We start from the raw sequence: 18,091 nt of genomic DNA on the forward strand, positions 1-18,091 counted from the left end.
TTTACTCCTTAGATTTCCTCATCTGCAAAACAGAATTAAGGTCACTAACTTTCCAGGATTACTTTGAGAAGTAAATGAGACCATAGGAACAGAAGAACTCAGCACAGTATCTGCATAAAGTCCCCCTTCTCCTTTTCACCCCTCTGTGCCTGCACTGATTTTGTCTGTGTGTTGTAGACTGCAAATTCCCTTAGGGACAGACACATGTCTCATTTTCTGAAGAGGTCCAGCACTTAGTCCAGTTCTGTACACAGAGCAGGCATTAAATGAAAAAAAAAAAAGTGAACGTGTTGAAATTAATTTTAGATTATAGCTCTAAATGAAAAAATGGAGACACATGCAATGTTTTTGAGCATGAAAAAGACATGGGAAATGTTCTAGGAAATTTATGTGATACACCAGTTTATATGATAAATGACTCTACAGGAATGGAATAAACTTTGTAATCAGACTTGCCAAAACATATATTGATGTGAGCACGTCTCTTAACTAATCACTGTTCTAAGATTTTCCTTCCGTTCAAAACACTTTAAAGTAACTGTTTTGAGAGTTTGCATGTGAGTCACACAGGAAAATCAGCATAATTATTTTACAACCAGATTTCAACTTTAAAACCAAATGTTAATATTTAATCATTAGTCCCCAACTTAGTGAACTGCTGTGGCTCAAAATGATTATTGACTACTTTTTGTAATCAAATAAAGCATTAAAGTACAAGGATTTCCCAGTCCAACAATGTATAAAAAAATAGGACACAGGAATGACATATATTTGAAGACAATTTCTAAATAAATTCCCAAAGATATGCTAAGCGATAGCGACACACTGCCTAGTAAAGACAGTCTCACAAAATGTTTGTTTGGAATACAGACTCATCTAGATACTTCTAGATAGATATTTAGTAACATATTAATCACATTATTTTGTGTATGTACATATATATGAGGCTCTACATTAACCCTATATATTAAGTATATATACTTGTAATTTATGCACAAAGCACATAAATAACGTGGATATACTAGGTAGACCAAACGCACAGCCTTCCTGTACGCCTCAGTATCTGCTACCCTCTTGGGTAAATTCAGGTTCAATATGGACAAACCATCATCTTTGTCATCCTTTAACCATCTCTTTTCCAATGATTTTCTTTTTCTCTTCCATGTCAGTCACTCTTTCTCATAAACACAACTTAAACCTCCTCATCCCTCCAGACAGTTCCACCTCCAAAATGACTACTGCAAACATCCCACTCTCTGTTCACAGTCCCCTACTCTTCTACCTGGCCTCCTCACCCACTCTCATCTCAAACATTCTCCAGCCTACCTGGAGTCTCCAGGGCCTTCTACGGTGTTGCTCTTTCATATCCTAACTTACACTGCAGGTCCTCTCACCATCTTCACTGCCACCACCGGGGTCCAAGCTGCCATTGTATCTTAAGGTGACTACTGTGATAAACTCCCAGTGGGTCTCCCTGTTTCTGCCTGTCCCTCTCAAAAGTCTATTCTCAGCCTAGCAGCTAGAGTAATCCTTGGAGTAGATAAGTCCTATCATGGCACTCTTCTGATGGATACTAATTAAAAAGTGCCAGGATAAAAATGCAGGTCCTTACAATGAGCTGTAAGAGCATACACGATCTGGTCGCTTGTTGTCTACGTGACCACTTTTCTTCTCACCTTCCCCCTTGCTCACTGTAATCCAACCACACCAGCCTTTGCAACTCTGCTCAGCACACAGACCAGCTATACTTTCATCTCAGCCCTCTGTATAGCTCTTCTCCCCCACCAGCAGTGCTTCTCTCTCAAGGGTCTTCAAGGTTTGCTCCTTTACCTCCTTCAAGTCTCTGCTCAGACGTCCCTCGTCGATGAAACATTTTGTTCATCTTATTTAAATCAGCAAATGACATTTACCAGCACTACTTCTGTCCTCCCCTGCTTTCTCTCCATAGAACATATCACCACCTGACAAAGTACCCATTTCCTTAATCCTTTGTTTATTGCCTGTCGTTTACTGTATCCTCATTAGAATATAAGCTTCAAAAGGGCAGAGACTTCTGTCTATCACTCACTGATGTAGTCCCTGTTCCTAGAACAATACTTTGCACATGGTAGGCACCTGATGATTCTTTAATGAAAGCAGCTTAGATTTCACGGTCCATTATTTCAACCGTATTTTTGCCACCAAACTTTGTGTATAGAAGTATTTAGGTGATTAAGTTAATTCTTGAGTGCAGATAAGGGAAAAGCTTCACTAAAGTTTGAACTTCAGTCATCTTATGAGAAAAACTCTAAAATTATTCTGAAGCTGGAGAAATTCAACTATGGCTGTTAGATGCCTACTTGAAAGATGTGATTCCCTTAACCCATTTATTCAGAAATATAGCTTTGACTTTCCAGTTTGACAAAATAAAGGCACTTCCACTTACGCTCTTTTTTTGAAACCTACAATAAAAAATGAAAAAGAAAAAGGAAAGCTTCACCTTGAGTAAGAAATGGCCATAACTGTAGACAACCAACTGTGAATACTACTTGTCAAATTCAACAAAATATGGACCAAAAGCCCAACAGCCAACATACACATTCTCAGACCTCCAGCAGACCACAGATTTCCCCAAATGTCACAGTCCTGAGAGGTCTACCCCAAATTCCTGTGACTGAAGTTGCTAGATGTGGTAGACATGGCCAAACCACTGCAAAATCTGGAAAAACCCTGCAGGGCCCGAGGTTCACACACAGAGAATGGCAGGGAAACGGAGCTGCAGGAGGAAGCATGCAGGTACACCTCTGTCCTTATCTTTGCTTTGACCTCCTGGTAGAGGAAGCCTGTCTGGAAGGGAGGCCGATGAGTGTGTTACAGAAGCCACGATCAGTTTTGCAGCCCTGACCAGAGTCAGCTGAGGAGAAATAGACTGACAGCTTGCTACAAATATGCTTTACCGATCACATCAACTTCCTGCTCGTGCCAAAGGGATAAAGTAAAAATCTGAAGTATAGTTTAAATCAAATCCATCCTGTTCTTAAAACCTTTCGTCATTTTCCTATTCCTATAAGTTTTAGCTACTTAGTTAAACTCCATCCTAACTTAACTCTAGTATCTAGCTTTCTCCTGCTACTTCCTATGGTCCAGCCAGAAATGTTCAGTCACCACTACATGAACCCTCCATGCCCTACAACATCCTTTCTACCTAGAAGGGTTTCTGTTCCCCACAGCTCCCTTCCTCTCCCCAGGAACTTGCTGAAATCCCAGTCATTTTTCACAGACCCACTTAATACCCCATTCATCCATAAAACTTCCACTTCAAAGAGTTTTATGGTTTATGAATTAATTCATTTTTAAAAAGCAGAACTGGCGCGATACATTAAATACTAAAATTACACTCTTCTGTCCATTGAGGATGCAATCAGATTGTTGCTTCCCAAAGATAAAAAGATGCTTAATTTAACTATACTGAGAAAACTAGAATACTGAATAGTAAAAAATGTCTAGAAGTAGCAGGTGTTCCATCATGAGTAACACATCTGATTGGCAACGTTATTTTTCTGCTTTTGACCGTTTTCCTTCTGTTATCAAGCCTGATACCCTTCAAGGTAAAGGGAAGTAAGGTGATATCATAAAGGTGATGTGACCCTAATAATTTCTTTATTTAAAAGCTAAAATTTATTGAAAACTGGCCATCATTATCTCATTTAATCAGAACAAACCAAATTAGTTACAGATATTTTTCTTATTTTACAGATGAGGAAGTCAAGGTTGAAGGAGAGATTGAATAATTTGCCCAGAGTCACACAAATTATAAGTTCTAAGCCAATCTGATTCTAGAACTAGAATTCTTAACTCTGCGCTCTAAGCTTATTAATATATTTACTAAAGTATCTCTGACCAGATGGTTTCAAAAGTAAGCCAAAGGCTTCATCAGTTACTCTTCACCCCATATTATCACCCCACCCCACCCCCCACCCCCAAAAAAGCTGCAATACTTTACATTTCTATACTACTTAACTGGCTTTGAAAATACTTCCACAAGTATTAATGGTTTAAATCCCACAACAAATCTATAGGACTTTCACCATTTTATATAGCAGGAAAGAGGAACAGAGAGATTATAAATTACCCAGTCACACTGCTGAGTAGCCAGGATCCAGACACAACTTTCTTAACCTAATATCAGTGCTCTTTCCAGAACAGCTAAACACTTTAGAAGTATCTGATACCTTTCCTTAGATATGGAAGTCATGAAGTATTCAGTGAATTGTCATGTTTCCCAGTTCCACTCAATTAATTGGAAGACATTCATTGTTATTACTTTTATACTCTGTAGAAATTATGATCATAGACATATTTTCAGTAATATAATGAGTCCAGTCATTACTCAAGGAATTTTCAGTGTCAGGCAATATGTTCACCAGCTTGACAAGCACGAGGCCTGAAATGGCATGGTTTCTACAATTTCAATGGATAGAAACCATACTGTGATAGGTTTCCATCAATGACTGCCAGAACACCAAATGTATGGGCAGGAGTGGTGCGAAAGAAGTGTGAATAGGTAGGGTGAGTTCAAATCATGGAAAGCCTTGTTTATCATGCCAAGATTGAGATATAAGGATAGGTGAAGAGGATCCACTGAAGAATTTTGATATGGGAAGTAGTACGTTCATATTTGCATGACAGGAAGTAACTTAGGCAGTAGAAGATGGAAGATGGTGTCAAGGGCCAGAGCAGAGTCAGGGAAGCCAGTAAAAATGCTACTGTAATAGTCTCCCAAGGCACAGTCAATTCCCAAATGTGGCTGATTATTTGAAATTACCAAGGAAGCCTTTTTTTTTTTCCATCATTAGAATATATTTTGCATTTATATAATATAGAAGACAAAAATAAGTGAGCATTGCTACAAGCAACAACAGAAATAAAATTCATCAGCAATATTCAGCAAAACAAAGCAGACATAAAATGATATATATTGTATGGTTTCTTTTTAAAAAATTCAAAACTGGGCAAAACCAATTTATGGCGAAGATAATGGTTACTTTGGGGGCAGAAAGGAGGGGCCATGACCAGGAAATGGTATGAGGAAGGCTTCCGAGGTGCTGGGAAAGTTCTGTTTCTTGATCTGAGTAGTGCTTATGCTAGTAGGAGTTCACATAACTCACATAAGTCATAAGATTACAGTTAAACTTATGACTTATGCACTTTTCTCTGTGTTATAACTTATTAAGAAAGCTAACACAAAAGCCTTATTTAGTTCACTAAGATCAACAATTGGCAAAGAATTACTGAATATTATTTTAGACACCTACAACGTTCAAGGAACTGCCTTAGGTGATCAAAGATTCCAAGTACATTCCATTAACAAACTTTTTTTTTTCATATTAGTCATCCATTTTATACACATCAGTGTATCCATGTCAATCCCAATCGCCCAATTCATCCCACCACCACCACCAACCACTGCTGCTTTGCACCCTTGGTGTCCATTCGTTTTTTCTCTACTTCTCTGTCTCAATTTCTGCTCAGTAAACTGTTTCATCTGTACCATTTTCTAGATTCCATGTACACGCGTTAATATACAATATTTGTTTTCTCTTTCTGACTTACTTCACTCTGTATGACAGTCTCTAGATCCATCCACATCTCTACAAATGACCCAATTTCGTTCCTTTTTATGACTGAGTAATATTCCATTGTATATATGTACCACATTTTCTTTATCCATTCATCTGTCGATGGGCACTTAGGTTGCTTCCATGACCTGGCTATTGTAAATACTGCTGCAATGAACACTGGGGTGCATGTGAATTTTTTTTTTTTTTTTTTTTTTTTTGCGGTACGCGGGCCTTTCACTGTTGTGGCCTCCCTGTTGTGGAGCACAGGCTCCGGACGCGCAGGCTCAGCGGCCATGGCTCACGGGCCCAGCCGCTCTGCAGCATGTGGGATCCTCCCGGACCAGGGCACAAAACTGCGTCCCCTGCATCGGCAGGTGGACTCTCAACCACTGTGCCACTAGGGAAGCCCGGGGTGCATGTGTCTTTTTGAATTATGGTTTTCTCTGGGTATATGCCCAGCAGTGGGATTGCTGGGTCATATGGTACTTCTTTAAGGAAACTCCATACTGTTCTCCATAGCGGCTGTATCAATTTACATTCCCACCAGCAATGCAAGAGGGTTCCCTTTTCTCCACACCCTCTCCAGCATTTATTGTTTGTAGATTTTCTGATGATGCCCATTCTAACTGGTGTGAGGTGACACCTCATTGTAGTTTTGATTTGCATTTCTCTAATAATTAGTGATGTTGAGCAGCTTTTCATGTTCTTTTGGCCATCTGTATGTCTTCTTTGGAAAAATATCTATTTAGGTCTTCAGCCTAAATATGGATTGGTTTGTTTGTTTAATATTGAGCTGCATGAGCTGCTTATATATTTTGGAGATTAATCCTTTGTCCATTGATTCGTTTGCAAATATTTTTTCCCATTCTGAGGGTTGTCTTTTCGTCTTGTTTGTAGTTTCCTTTGCTGTGCAAAAGCTTTTAAGTTTCATTAGGTCCCATTTGTTTATTTTTGTTTTTATTTCCATTACTCTAGGAGGTGGATCAAAAAAGATCTTGCTGTGATTTATGTCAAAGGGTGTTATTCCTATGTTTTCCTCTAAGAGTTTTATAGTGCCCAGTCTTACCTTTAGGTCTTTAATCCATTTTGAGTTTATTTTTGTGTATGGTGTTAGGGAGTGCTCTAATTTCATTCTTTTACATGGAGCTGTCCAGTTTTCCCAGCAGCACTTATTGAAGAGACTGTCTTTTCTCCATTGTATATCCTTGCCTCCTTTGTCATAGATTAGTTGGTCATAGGTGCGTGGGTTTATCTCTGGGCTTTCTACCCTGTTCCATTGATCTATATTTCTGTTTTTGTGCCAGTAACATAGTCTTGATTACTGTAGCTTTGCAGTATACTCTGAAGTCAGGGAATCTGATTCCTCCAGCTCCATTTTTTCCCCTCAAGACTGCTTTGGCTATTCTGGGTCTTTTGTGTCTCCATACAAATTTTAAGACATTTTGTTCTACCTCTGTAAAAAATTCCATTGGTACTTTGATAGGGATTGCATTGAATCTGTAGATTGCTTTGGGTAGTATAGTCATTTTCACAATATTGATTCTTCCAATCCAAGAACATGGTATATCTATCCATCTGTTGGTATCATCTTTAATTTCTTTCATCAGTGTCTTATAGTTTTCTGCATACAGGTCTTTTGTCTCCCTAGGTAGGTTTATTCCTAGGTATTTTATTCTTTTTATTGCAGTGGTAAATGGGAGAGTTTCCTTAATTTCTCTTTCAGATTTTTCATCATTAGTGTATAGTAATGCAAGATATTTCTTTGCATTAATTTTGTATCCTGCAACATTACCAAATTCATTGATTAGCTCTAGTAGTTTTCTGGTGGTATCTTTAGGATTCTCTATGTATAGTATCATGTAATCTGCAAACAGTGACAGTTTTACTTCTTCTTTTCCAATTGTATTCCTTTTATTTCTTTTTCTTCTCTGACTGCCGTGGCCAGGACTCCCAAAACTATGTTGAATAATAGTGGTGAGAGTGGACATCCTTGTCTTGTTCCTGATCTTAGGAGAAATGCTTTCAGTTATTCGCCATTGAGAATGATGTTTGCTGTGGATTTGTCATATATGGCCTTTATTATGTTGAAGTAGGTTCCCTCTATGCCTACCTTCTGGAGAGTTTTTATCATAAATGGATGTTGAATTTTGTCAAAAGCTTTTTCTGCATCTACTGAGATGATCATAGGGTTTTTATTCTTCAATTTGTTAATATGGTGTATCACATTGACTGATTTGTGTACACTGAAGAATCCTTGCATCTCTGGGATTAATCCCATTTGATTATGGTGCATGATCCTTTTAATGTGTTGTTGGATTCTCTTTGCTAGTATTTTGTTAATGATTTTTGCATCTGTATTCATCAGTGATATTGGTCTGTAATTTTCTTTTTTTGTAGTATCTGTCTGGTTTTGGTATCAAGATGATGGTAGCCTCGTTGAATGAGTGTGGGAGTGTTCCTTCCTCTGCAATTTTTTGGAAGAGTTTGAGAAGGTTGGGCGTTAGCTCTTCTCTAAATGTGTGATAGAGTTCACCTGTGAAGGCATCTGGTCCTGGACTTTTGTTTGTTGTAAGATTTGTAATCACAGTTTCAATTTCATTACTTGTGATTGGTCTATTCATATTTTCTATTTCTTCCTGATTCAGTCTTGGAAGTTTATACCTTTCTAAAAATTTGTCCATTTCTTCCAGGTTGTCCATTTTATTGGCATAGAGTTGCTTGTAGTAGTCTCTTAGGACGCTTTGTATTTCTGCAGTGTCTGTTGCAACTTCTCCTTTTTCATTTCTACTTTTATTGATTTGAGTCCTCTCCTTCTTTTTCTTGATGAGTCTGGCTAATGGTTTATCAATTTTGTTTATCTTCTCAAAGAACCAGCTTTTACTTTTATTGATCCTTGCTACTGTTTTCTTTGTTTCTGTTTCATTTATTTCTGCTCTGATCTTTATGATTTATTTCCTTCTGCTAACTTTGGGTTTTGTCTGTTCTTCTTTCTCTAGTTCCTTTAGGTGTAAGGTTAGATTGTTAATTTGAGATTTTTCTTGTTTCTTGAGGTAGGCTTGTATTGCTATAAACTTCCCTCTTAGAACTGCTTTTGTTGCATCCCATAGGTTTTGGATCATCGTGTTTTCATTGTCATTTGTCCCTAGGTATTTTTTAATTTCCTCTTTGATTTCTTCAGCGATCTCTTGGTTATTTAGTAACATATTGTTTAACCTCCATGTGTGGTTTTTTTTTTACGTTTTTTTCCCTGTAATTCATTTCTAATCTCATAGCGTTGTGGTCAGAAAAGATGCTTGGTATGATTTCAATTTTCTTCAATTTACTGAGGCTTGATATGTGACCCAAGATGTGATCTATCCTGGAGAATGTTCTGTGCACACTTGAGAAGAAAGTGTAATCTGCTGTTTGGGGATGGAATGTCCTATAAACATCAATTAAATCTATCTGGTCTATTGTATCATTTAAAGCTTGTTTCCTTATTAATTTTCTGTTTGCATGATCTGTCCATTGGTGTAAGTGAGGTGTTAAAGTCCCCCACTATTATTGTGTTACTGTTGATTTCCTCTTTTATAGCTGTTAGCATTTGCCTTATATATTGAGGTGCTCCTATGTTGGGTGCATATATATTTATAATTGTTATATCTTCTTCTTGGATTCATCCCTTGATCATTATGTAGTGGCCTTCCTTTTCTCTTGTAACATTCTTTATTTTAAAGTCTATTTTATCTGATATGAGTATTGCTACTCCAGCTTTCTTTTGATTTCCATTTGCATGGAATATCTTTTTCCATCCCCTCATTTTCAGTCTCTGTGTGTCCCTAGGTCTGAAGTGGGTCTCTTGTAGATAGCATATATATGGGTCTTGTTTTTGTAACCATTCAGCAAGCCTGTGTCTTTTGGTTGGAGCATTTAATCCATTCACGTTTAAGGTAATTATCGATATGTATGTTCCTATGACCATTTTCTTAATTGTTTTGGGTTTGTTTTTGTAGGTCCTTTTCTTCTCTTGTGTTTCCCACTTAGAGAAGTTCCTGTAGCATTTGTTGTAGAGCTGGTTTGGTGGTGCTGAATTCTCTCAGCTTTTGCTTGTCTGTAAAGCTTTTGATTTCTCCATGGAATCTGAATGAGATCCTTGCTGGGTAGAGTAATCTTGGTTGTAGGTTCTTCCCTTTCATCACTTTTAGTATATCATGCCACTCCCTTCTGGCTTGTAGAGTTTCTGCTGAGAAATCAGGTGTTAACCTTATGGGAGTTCCCTTGTATGTTATTTTTCATTTTTCCCTTGCTGCTTTCAATACTTTTTCTTTGTCTTTAATTTTTGCCAGTTTGATTACTACGTGTCTTGGCGTGTTTCTCCTTGGGTTTATCCAGTATGGGACTCTCTGGGCTTCCTGGACTTGGGTGGCTATTTTCTTTCCCACGTTAGGGAAGTTTTTGACTATAATCTCTTCAAATATTTTCTCAGGTCCTTTATCTCTCTGTTCTCCTTCTGGGACCCCTATAATGTGAATATTGGTGTGTTTAATGTTGTCCCAGAGGTCCCTTAGGCTGTGTTCATTTCTTTTCATTCTTTTTACTTTATTCTGTTCTGCGGCAGTGAATTCCACCATTCTGTCTTCCAGGTCAGTTATCCATTTTTCTGCCTCAGTTATTCTGCTATTGATTCCTTCTAGTGTAGTTTTTTTTTTCAGTTATTGTATTGTTCATCTCTGTTTGTTTGTTCTTTAATTCTTCTAGGTCTTTGTTAAACACTTCTTTCATCTTCTCAATCTTTGCCTCCATTCTTTTTCCGAGGTCCTGGATCATCTTCACTATCATTATTCTGAATTCTTTTTATGGAAGGTTGCCTATCTCCACTTCATTAAGTTGTTCTTCTAGGGTTTTATCTTGTTTCTTCATCTGGTACATAGCCCTCTGCCTTTTCATCTTGTCTATTTTTCAGTGAATGTGGTTTTTGCTCCACAGGCTGCAGGATTGTAGTTCTTCTCGCTTCTTCTGTCTGCCCTCTGGTGGATGAGGCTATCTAAGAGGCTTGTGGAAGTTTCCTGATGGGAGGGAATGGTGGTGGGTAGAGCTGGCTGTTGCTCTGGTGGGCAGAGCTCAGTAAAACTTTAATCAGCCTGTCTGCTGATGGGTGGGGCTGGGTTCCCTCCCTGTTGGTTGTTTGGCCTGAGGCAACCCAACACTGGAGCATACCCGGGCTCTTTGGTGGGGCTAATGGCAGACTCTGGGAGGGCTCACACCAAGGTGTACTTCCCAGAACTTCTGCTGTCAGTGTCCTTGTCCCCAAGGTGAGCAACAGCTGCACCCTGCTTCTGCAGGAGACCCTCCAACACTAGCAGGTAGGTCTGGTTCAGTCTCCTACGGGGTCACTGCTCCTTCCCCTGGGTCCCCATGTGCACACTACTTTGTGTGTGCCCTCCAAGAGTGGAGTCTCTGTTTCCCCCAGTCCTGCCGAAGTCCTGCAATCAAATCCCGCTAGCCTTCAAAGTCTGATTCCCTAGGAATTCCTCCTCCCGTTTTCAGACCCCCAGGTTGGGGAGCCTGACGTGTGGCTCAGAACCTTCACTCCACTGGGTGGATTTCTGTGGTATAAGTGTTCTCCAGTTTGTGAGTCACACACACAACGATTATGGGATTTGATTTTATTGTGATAGCACCGCTCCTACCATCTCATTGCGGCTTCTTTGTCTTTGCATGTGGGGTGGCTTTATGGTGAGTTCCAGTGTCTTCCTGTTGATGATTGTTCAGCAGTTAGTTGTGATTCTGGTGTTCTCGAAAGAGGGAGTGAGAGCATGTGCTTCTACTCCACCATCTTGAACCAATCTCCAAGGAAGCCTTTTAAAATACAGGTTTTAGAGCCCTGCCTTGAGTGTTCTGACTCCGTCTGGGTCACCAGGTACATGTGATAATGGGCCAGGTGTAGAATTCTCCTGCCTGGATGAGAGGCTATGAGGAAGCACCAGTGAGGGTGGGAGAGATTTATGAGATACCTAAGCAGCAGAATGAACAGGTGATCTTCAAGGGCAAGGAAAGATGATGAGACAATCCACAGGACATGCAGGTACAGGTGAGTATTAGGTAGTTAGATATAGATGTAGGGTTTGCCAGGGAGAGCTCTAGACTGAAGGCCTAAGAATGAACCTAGGAAATAATGTTTAAATCTGACTCAGAAGGAAGAGACCTCAAAGGAGATGGAAGAGAGGCCAGAGAAATAGGAAGATAAGAACAATTCAAAATTTATTCAAGCATGTAATGGGGAAAGTTTGGCTTGTGGACAGAGCATAAGGGGCCTAAATTCCAAGAAAATAAGTTTTGATTGTATATTGTCAGCAAAAGTGGGGGAGAGCAAAACAATAACAGCAAACGGTTTGCTTACTTGAGTCAAGACTATGCTATGATCAGGTTTGTTTTGGGGGAACATCATTCTATCACTGGTAGAAAGGCGATGGAGAGAGGGTGAGTCTAGAGGTGGGAGAACAGCTTGAAATTGTGTGGCTGTCATAAGGGCCTAATCTAAAGCATTGGGGGGTGGGGTGGACACAAGACACCCGTTTCAAGAGCGATGTCTAAGGCAGAATGTGAGTCCCAGCGGGAATGGTAAAGGTGGAGGAGTTAAGGGCAAACTAAGGCTTCCAGCTTGGCAGACCGGTGGCCGGCAAACTAAGGTTGGAGAGGGTAGAACGTAGACAAAGTTTTGGTGATGATGTTGTGAGTGTGAGCAATTTCAGGCACCATATGGTTTTTCATGGGTAGTGAGAAATATGGCTCTATTGCTCTGCCAGTAGGTTGAGGCTAGGAGTTATGAGTTAGAAGTCATCAGCAGTATGGGAACTGAAGTAAAAGACAGTCACCCAGGCAGATACATATTTAGTGAGAATAAGTGACGACCAGTGGTGATTGTCAGGAAAGGGTGAACGTAGTACTCAGAATCAGATCTAATGCTACAGATGCTGCCTGATCTACACCAAGTACAGGGAGACATACATTCTTTATTCTAAATATTACTCAGTATACTCAGTGAATCAATCAGTTTGTTTTTTTGGCAATCACATCACACTGACATTTCATACTGTGTTAGAAGTTAACTAAAATCCATGCATATTTTAATTGAACTATTATTAATTAATTTTGGTCTTCTCTTGACCATGGACCTAAGTAGAGGACTTTCCAATTATACTGATTCCATCAGACGTGATGCTTTTGTTGCAAGAAACAGACTACTGCACTAAAAGTAGTTTATCCTATGATGACATTTATTTCCCTCTCATAACTATAAGTCCAGAGGTATGTGTGTTGAGGGTTGGCTCAGCAGATGAGCAACGATGAGGAACTGAGTCTTTCTCCTCCTTTAGCTGCCAACCTCAGTGTGTCAGCGGTACACTCATCAAGGGCAGAAGGTGATGGTGGCAGCGCCCCACATTCTGCTTTCATATGAGAACATCTGATAGCAGGATGGGAGCAGGGGCATGTTGACCCAGAGGCCTACTCTCTTTTTTTATTAAAATTTAAATAATAATTTACCTACAGTAAAATGCATAAATTTTAGGTGTACAGTTGAAAGAGTTTTGACAAATGCATACACCCATATAACCCACTTCCCTATTGAGAACATTTTCATCACCCCAGAGGGCCCCCTGGGGTACTTTCTTCGTCAGTCATCACCACTGCTGCCACCCCGAACCCCACCCAGAGGCAACCACAGCTCTGATCTCTTAAATCATTCTCTTTTTGGTAATCAGGAATGAAAATATTTCCCAGAGCCCTCTGCCCCCAGCACACTTTCCCTTACATCTCCTTGGCCCGAACTGGGTCACAGCTGACCTTTAAGTCAATCACTGACTAAAGAGGACAGTATTATAGACCATTTATGACTCATCCATCTGTTGGGGCCCGTCTGACCTAAGCACACTGCTGCAGACCCAAATACAACTGGGTTTTGGGAGTTTTTTTTACAGCAAGAAAGAATAGGGAAAGGGCTATATACACACACACCATTTTGTTGGTCTACGTATCCAGCCATCCAGTATCTGACCTATTCTTCCAGCTTTATTTCACTCACAAAAGTGCTAAGTATGTGCTCGTTCAAGCCAATGATTAAAATCCTGAGAATGACACAAACAAATGTAGAGACCTCCCCTGAACTGAACAGCAATCTATGTTCCAACACTCTGGTCAAAGTCCTTCATCCTGGTCCAAACGCAACCAAATCTGTATTTGTCTGGGTCCCCAATTTTCATGTAGCCCACAAGGGTATCATGAGAATGTCATCCAACACTTGGGCTCCTACACTGGGGCACACAGAGGTGTGTCAGTGGATAGGTTTAGTACTCTTTCCCTTTAAAAGCCCTTTTCTCTGTCTCAGTACGTTTTATGAGCCTCAGGTTATTCTCAGCTCAGATATTTCGAGTCTCTGTCACTGTAGTGTATTTATCACTTCTTCCGTGCCTGTTGACTCTTTCTGTATACATCCTTCTAAAAGCTGAGCTCACAAGAATGACACCTTGTTTTTCTTAGCTGCTCTTCCATTCTTCCTATTTTTCAGTATGTTAATGATATCCTAGTGAACCTCCCAATCCCTTTTCAATCCAGCTTCCTTTTGGCTTATCTCTAATGTTTCAACGATCTTAGGAATTTTAGAGAAATCTTTCTAAACAATGTCCAGGTTTACATATCTAACCATGGCTAGCACATTCTTTATTGTTATGGATCTTAAAATGGCCCTGGTACATCCCATTAAACTAATTTCCATAACTTCCATTCAATCCCTATTGGTTATAATTAGGTCCAGAAAACCATGCTTCCTTGTTGCATTATTTAGCATCTCAGAGGTAAGACTATCAGCAAGATCAGTAAAAAAACCGCATTAAGGGCTTCCCTGGTGGCGCAGTGGTTGAGAGTCCGCCTGCCAATGCAGGGGACACGGGTTCGTGCCCCGGTCCGGGAAGATCCCACATGCCGTGGAGCGGCTGGGCCCGTGAGCCATGGCCGCTGAGCCTGCGCGTCCGGAGCCTGTGCTCCGCAACGGGAGAGGCCACAACAGTGAGAGGCCCGCGCACCACACACAAAAAAAGACAACCGCATTAAGTATTCTGCTTTAACAGAAAGATGCTTCAGAGTATAGACATGGAGTTCCCAATGATGACATTTATCTGCCTCTAGGCCAGATTTGAAACTTGCATTATGAGAGCAGCAGTCATATTCATCCACCTAAGACATCTGCATTTGACTCCCTCAGTGTTTTCAGTTTATGTATCTTGTACTCTCATGCTTAAACCTAGTAGCTCAAGGATTTCCATGCAGGGCACGCTTCCACAGATCTCAACAGGTGTTTATTTGTACAGCATGTAAGCTCCTGTTGGTGTATTCTAGTGATTATGTGTATCTCAGCAAGTTTGTCTTGCTTAGGAGATGATATTTATCTATTTTCATTCTATTTTAGGTTTACCATATTATCTTATCAGCCCTAGTTAAAACGTATATGTGTTAAAAAGCGTTTATCCGTGATAGAGCTGAAACAAAGTCAGTCACTTTTTAATATTTTAAAAAGAGACCCTTTGCAAAGCACTATAGGAGTCAGATAAACATATTTAAGGTAGATTTTTTTCTATTTAGAAAATTATTTTAATTTTTCATAGAAAAACTGATACAAGTTACTTTGTTTTAATATCCTCTTGTGAATCACTGATATTTTCTCAGCTACCACATTACCTCCACTTTATGCTACACTTGATATTCTCCAAAGTAGCTCATTTTATCTGAGCATTGTTCTTCCTTTTCCTCAGAGTTCAGTTTAAAGTTCTCTTTATCAGGTTGGCAAGATTCTTGTCAAATGCATTCCTCTCATAGTACGCTATCCCCTATAGGGAGTCTGTTGTATTCACACATGAGCCCTAGTTAAGAAAACCTCATTTCGGTCTTTGCTGTTTTGGTTGGGTGCTACACGATACCGCTTACCTTTCATTTCTTCTTCTAAGTCATGCCTCAACTGGAAGAAGAAATGAAAACAGCCCTTCAGTGCCCAAACCAAATGCCATATGAACCAACAAGAGTATAGTGTGGTCTGTCAATGTGATAAGTCTCAGGAAACCTCCTGAAGGAACCTCCCGTATCAGTTCCGTCAAGATTCACCTCAATATGAATGAGAAAGAAATAAGACGCCTTCCCTCTAGTCCCTACCTGAAGGACTGGCTTTGGATGTTTATCCTCTGACTCCCAGTTGTAAATCTTTAGAGAACTACATGCATTAACCTAATGTGTAAAAGATATGTTATAAATTATCAGCCAATGATAAAAAGATTTAGATAGTATTGTCAAGATTCCTCTATAGGTTTTAAAACTAGCCTCCTTTACTGGTGGCAGTTACCAAGGACCACATATATGGGACTTACAGTCGCAAGTTGAACTTGGAAGTGTGCCAGGAACAAAAGAGACAAAAAGACATAGTAATACTGTCTGCAGGAATCCACAGTCTACTTGGTAACCTAACACTGCTGGACACAGACCTCAGCACGTATCCCTGCTATTAACACCAGGTGCACCCAACTGACCATACCTCTGGGCTCATGTAAGTGCTTTTGAGATGATTTTATAGCAGTAAGGAAACATCAATCCACAATTATTCTCCAATCTTAGAAGAATATATATCAGTTTAACAAACACTTGATACAAAGAATAGATTTCGTAAAAAGAATTCAATGTAGGAATACTAATCTGAAGGTATATCCATAAGGAATATTTATAACAGAGAATGATTAAATAAAATACCTTCCATTAAAAATAGAGCAATACTGAAAATTAAACACCAAAGTTACTTACTTTTACTATGATGAGCCTCGCTCGGTTTTCACACCTCTGGGTATCATTTTCTACATACTCCACTTCAAACAGGGTATTATAATTTTCTAATATTTTAGCCATTATCTTGTTGCAGAGGTCTTGCTCTTTCATGCCTTCAAGCCCAGGAGACACACTAGAAATAAGGGGAAAAAATTGAGAGGAATTACTTTGCAAAAACACAACTGGCAGCACAGCTGACTCAGGTTTATACTTTGACCTTTCCTGAACGATGGATCAGTCGTCTTATAAATACACACAGGATTTTAAATAAGTTCTATGGTGACACACAGGATGTTGTTGGGACAACTGGCAAGTTCCCAAGATCTGAATTAATAACTTGTGCTGAATAAGAAAAGTACATGTTGCTCAGGAAGAGGGCACAGGTTAACATGAGTGCAATCGATAATGCTTTATACATATTAGAAATTGCTGCATATAAAGTAACATTTATAAAAAAGTAAAAGCTAGAGAGACACCTTCAAGATGGCGGAGGAGTAAGACGCGGAGGTCACCTTCCTCCCCACAAATACATCAGAAATACATCTACACGTGGAACAGCTCCTACAGAACACCTACTGAACGCTGGCAGAAGACCTCAGACCTCCCAAAAGGCAAGAAACTCACCACATACCTGGGTAGCGCGAAAGATAAAATAAAACACAGAGACAAAGGAATAGGGACGGGACCCGCACCAGTTGCGGGGCGGAGCTGTGAAGGAGGAAAAGTTTCCACACACTAGAAGCCCCTTCGCGGGCGGAGACTGAGGGTGGTGGAGGGGGGAAGCTTCGAAGCCACGGAGGACAGCGCAGCCACAGGGGTGCGGAGGGCAAAGCGGGGAGATTCCCGCACAGAGGATCTGTGCCGACCGGCACTCACCAGCCCGAGAGGCTTGTCTGCTCACCCGCCGGGGCGGGCGGGGCTGGGAGCTGAGGCTCGGGCTTCGGTCGGAGCGCAGGGAGAGGACTGGGGCTGGCGGCGTGAACACAGCCTGCAGGGGGTTAGTGCGCCACGGCTAGCCGGGAGGGAGTCCGGGGAAAAGTCTGGAGCTGCCGAAGAGGCAAGAGACTTTTTCTTGCCTCTGTTTCCTGGTGCGCGAGGAGAGGGGATTAAGAGCACCGCTTAAAAGATCTCCACACATGGGCGCGAGCCGCGGCTAACAGCGCGGACCCCAGAGACGGGCATGAGACGTTAAGACTGCTGCTGCCGCCACCAAGAAGCCTGTGTGCGAGCACAGGTCACTCTCCACACCCCGCTTCCGGGGAGCCTGTGCAGCCCGCCACTGCCAGGGTCCCGTGATCCAGGGACAACTTCCCTGGGAGAACACACGGCGCGCCTCAGGCTGGTGCAACGTCACGCCGGCCTCTGCCGCTGCAGGTTCGCCCCGCACTCCGTGCCCCTCCCTCCCACCGGCCTGAGCGAGCCAGAGCCCCCGAATCAGCAGCTCCTTTAACCCCGTCCTGTCTGAGCGAAGAACAGACGCCCTCCGGCGACCTACACGTAGACGCAAGGCCAAATCCAAAGTTGAACCCCAAGAGCTCTGCAAACAAAGAAAGGGAAATCTCTCCCAACAGCCTCAGCAGCAGCGGATTAAATCTCCACAATCAACTTCATGTACCCTGCATCTGTGGAATACATGAATAGACAACGAGGCA

General features: G+C 41.0%; 1 protein-coding gene across 3 annotated transcripts in view; it reads right to left on the bottom strand.

Annotated features, from left to right (window-relative positions):
* The window catches only part of FAM13A (family with sequence similarity 13 member A), a 282,246-nt gene that overhangs the window by 207,810 nt on the left and 56,345 nt on the right, over window positions 1-18,091 (bottom strand). For all 3 annotated transcript variants that reach the window (XR_014296630.1, XM_082653007.1, XM_082653008.1), the window contains exon 2: window positions 16,419-16,572. Coding sequence is in view for 2 of the 3 variants with exons in the window: in XM_082653007.1 (XP_082509133.1) it covers window positions 16,419-16,550 (132 nt within the window). In the remaining variant the exon portion in view is untranslated. The remainder of the gene's footprint in view (window positions 1-16,418; window positions 16,573-18,091) is intronic.

This window comes from Grampus griseus, assembly GCF_964374135.1.
Source record: "Grampus griseus genome assembly, chromosome: 4".
Taxonomy (NCBI): Eukaryota; Metazoa; Chordata; class Mammalia; order Artiodactyla; family Delphinidae; genus Grampus; species Grampus griseus.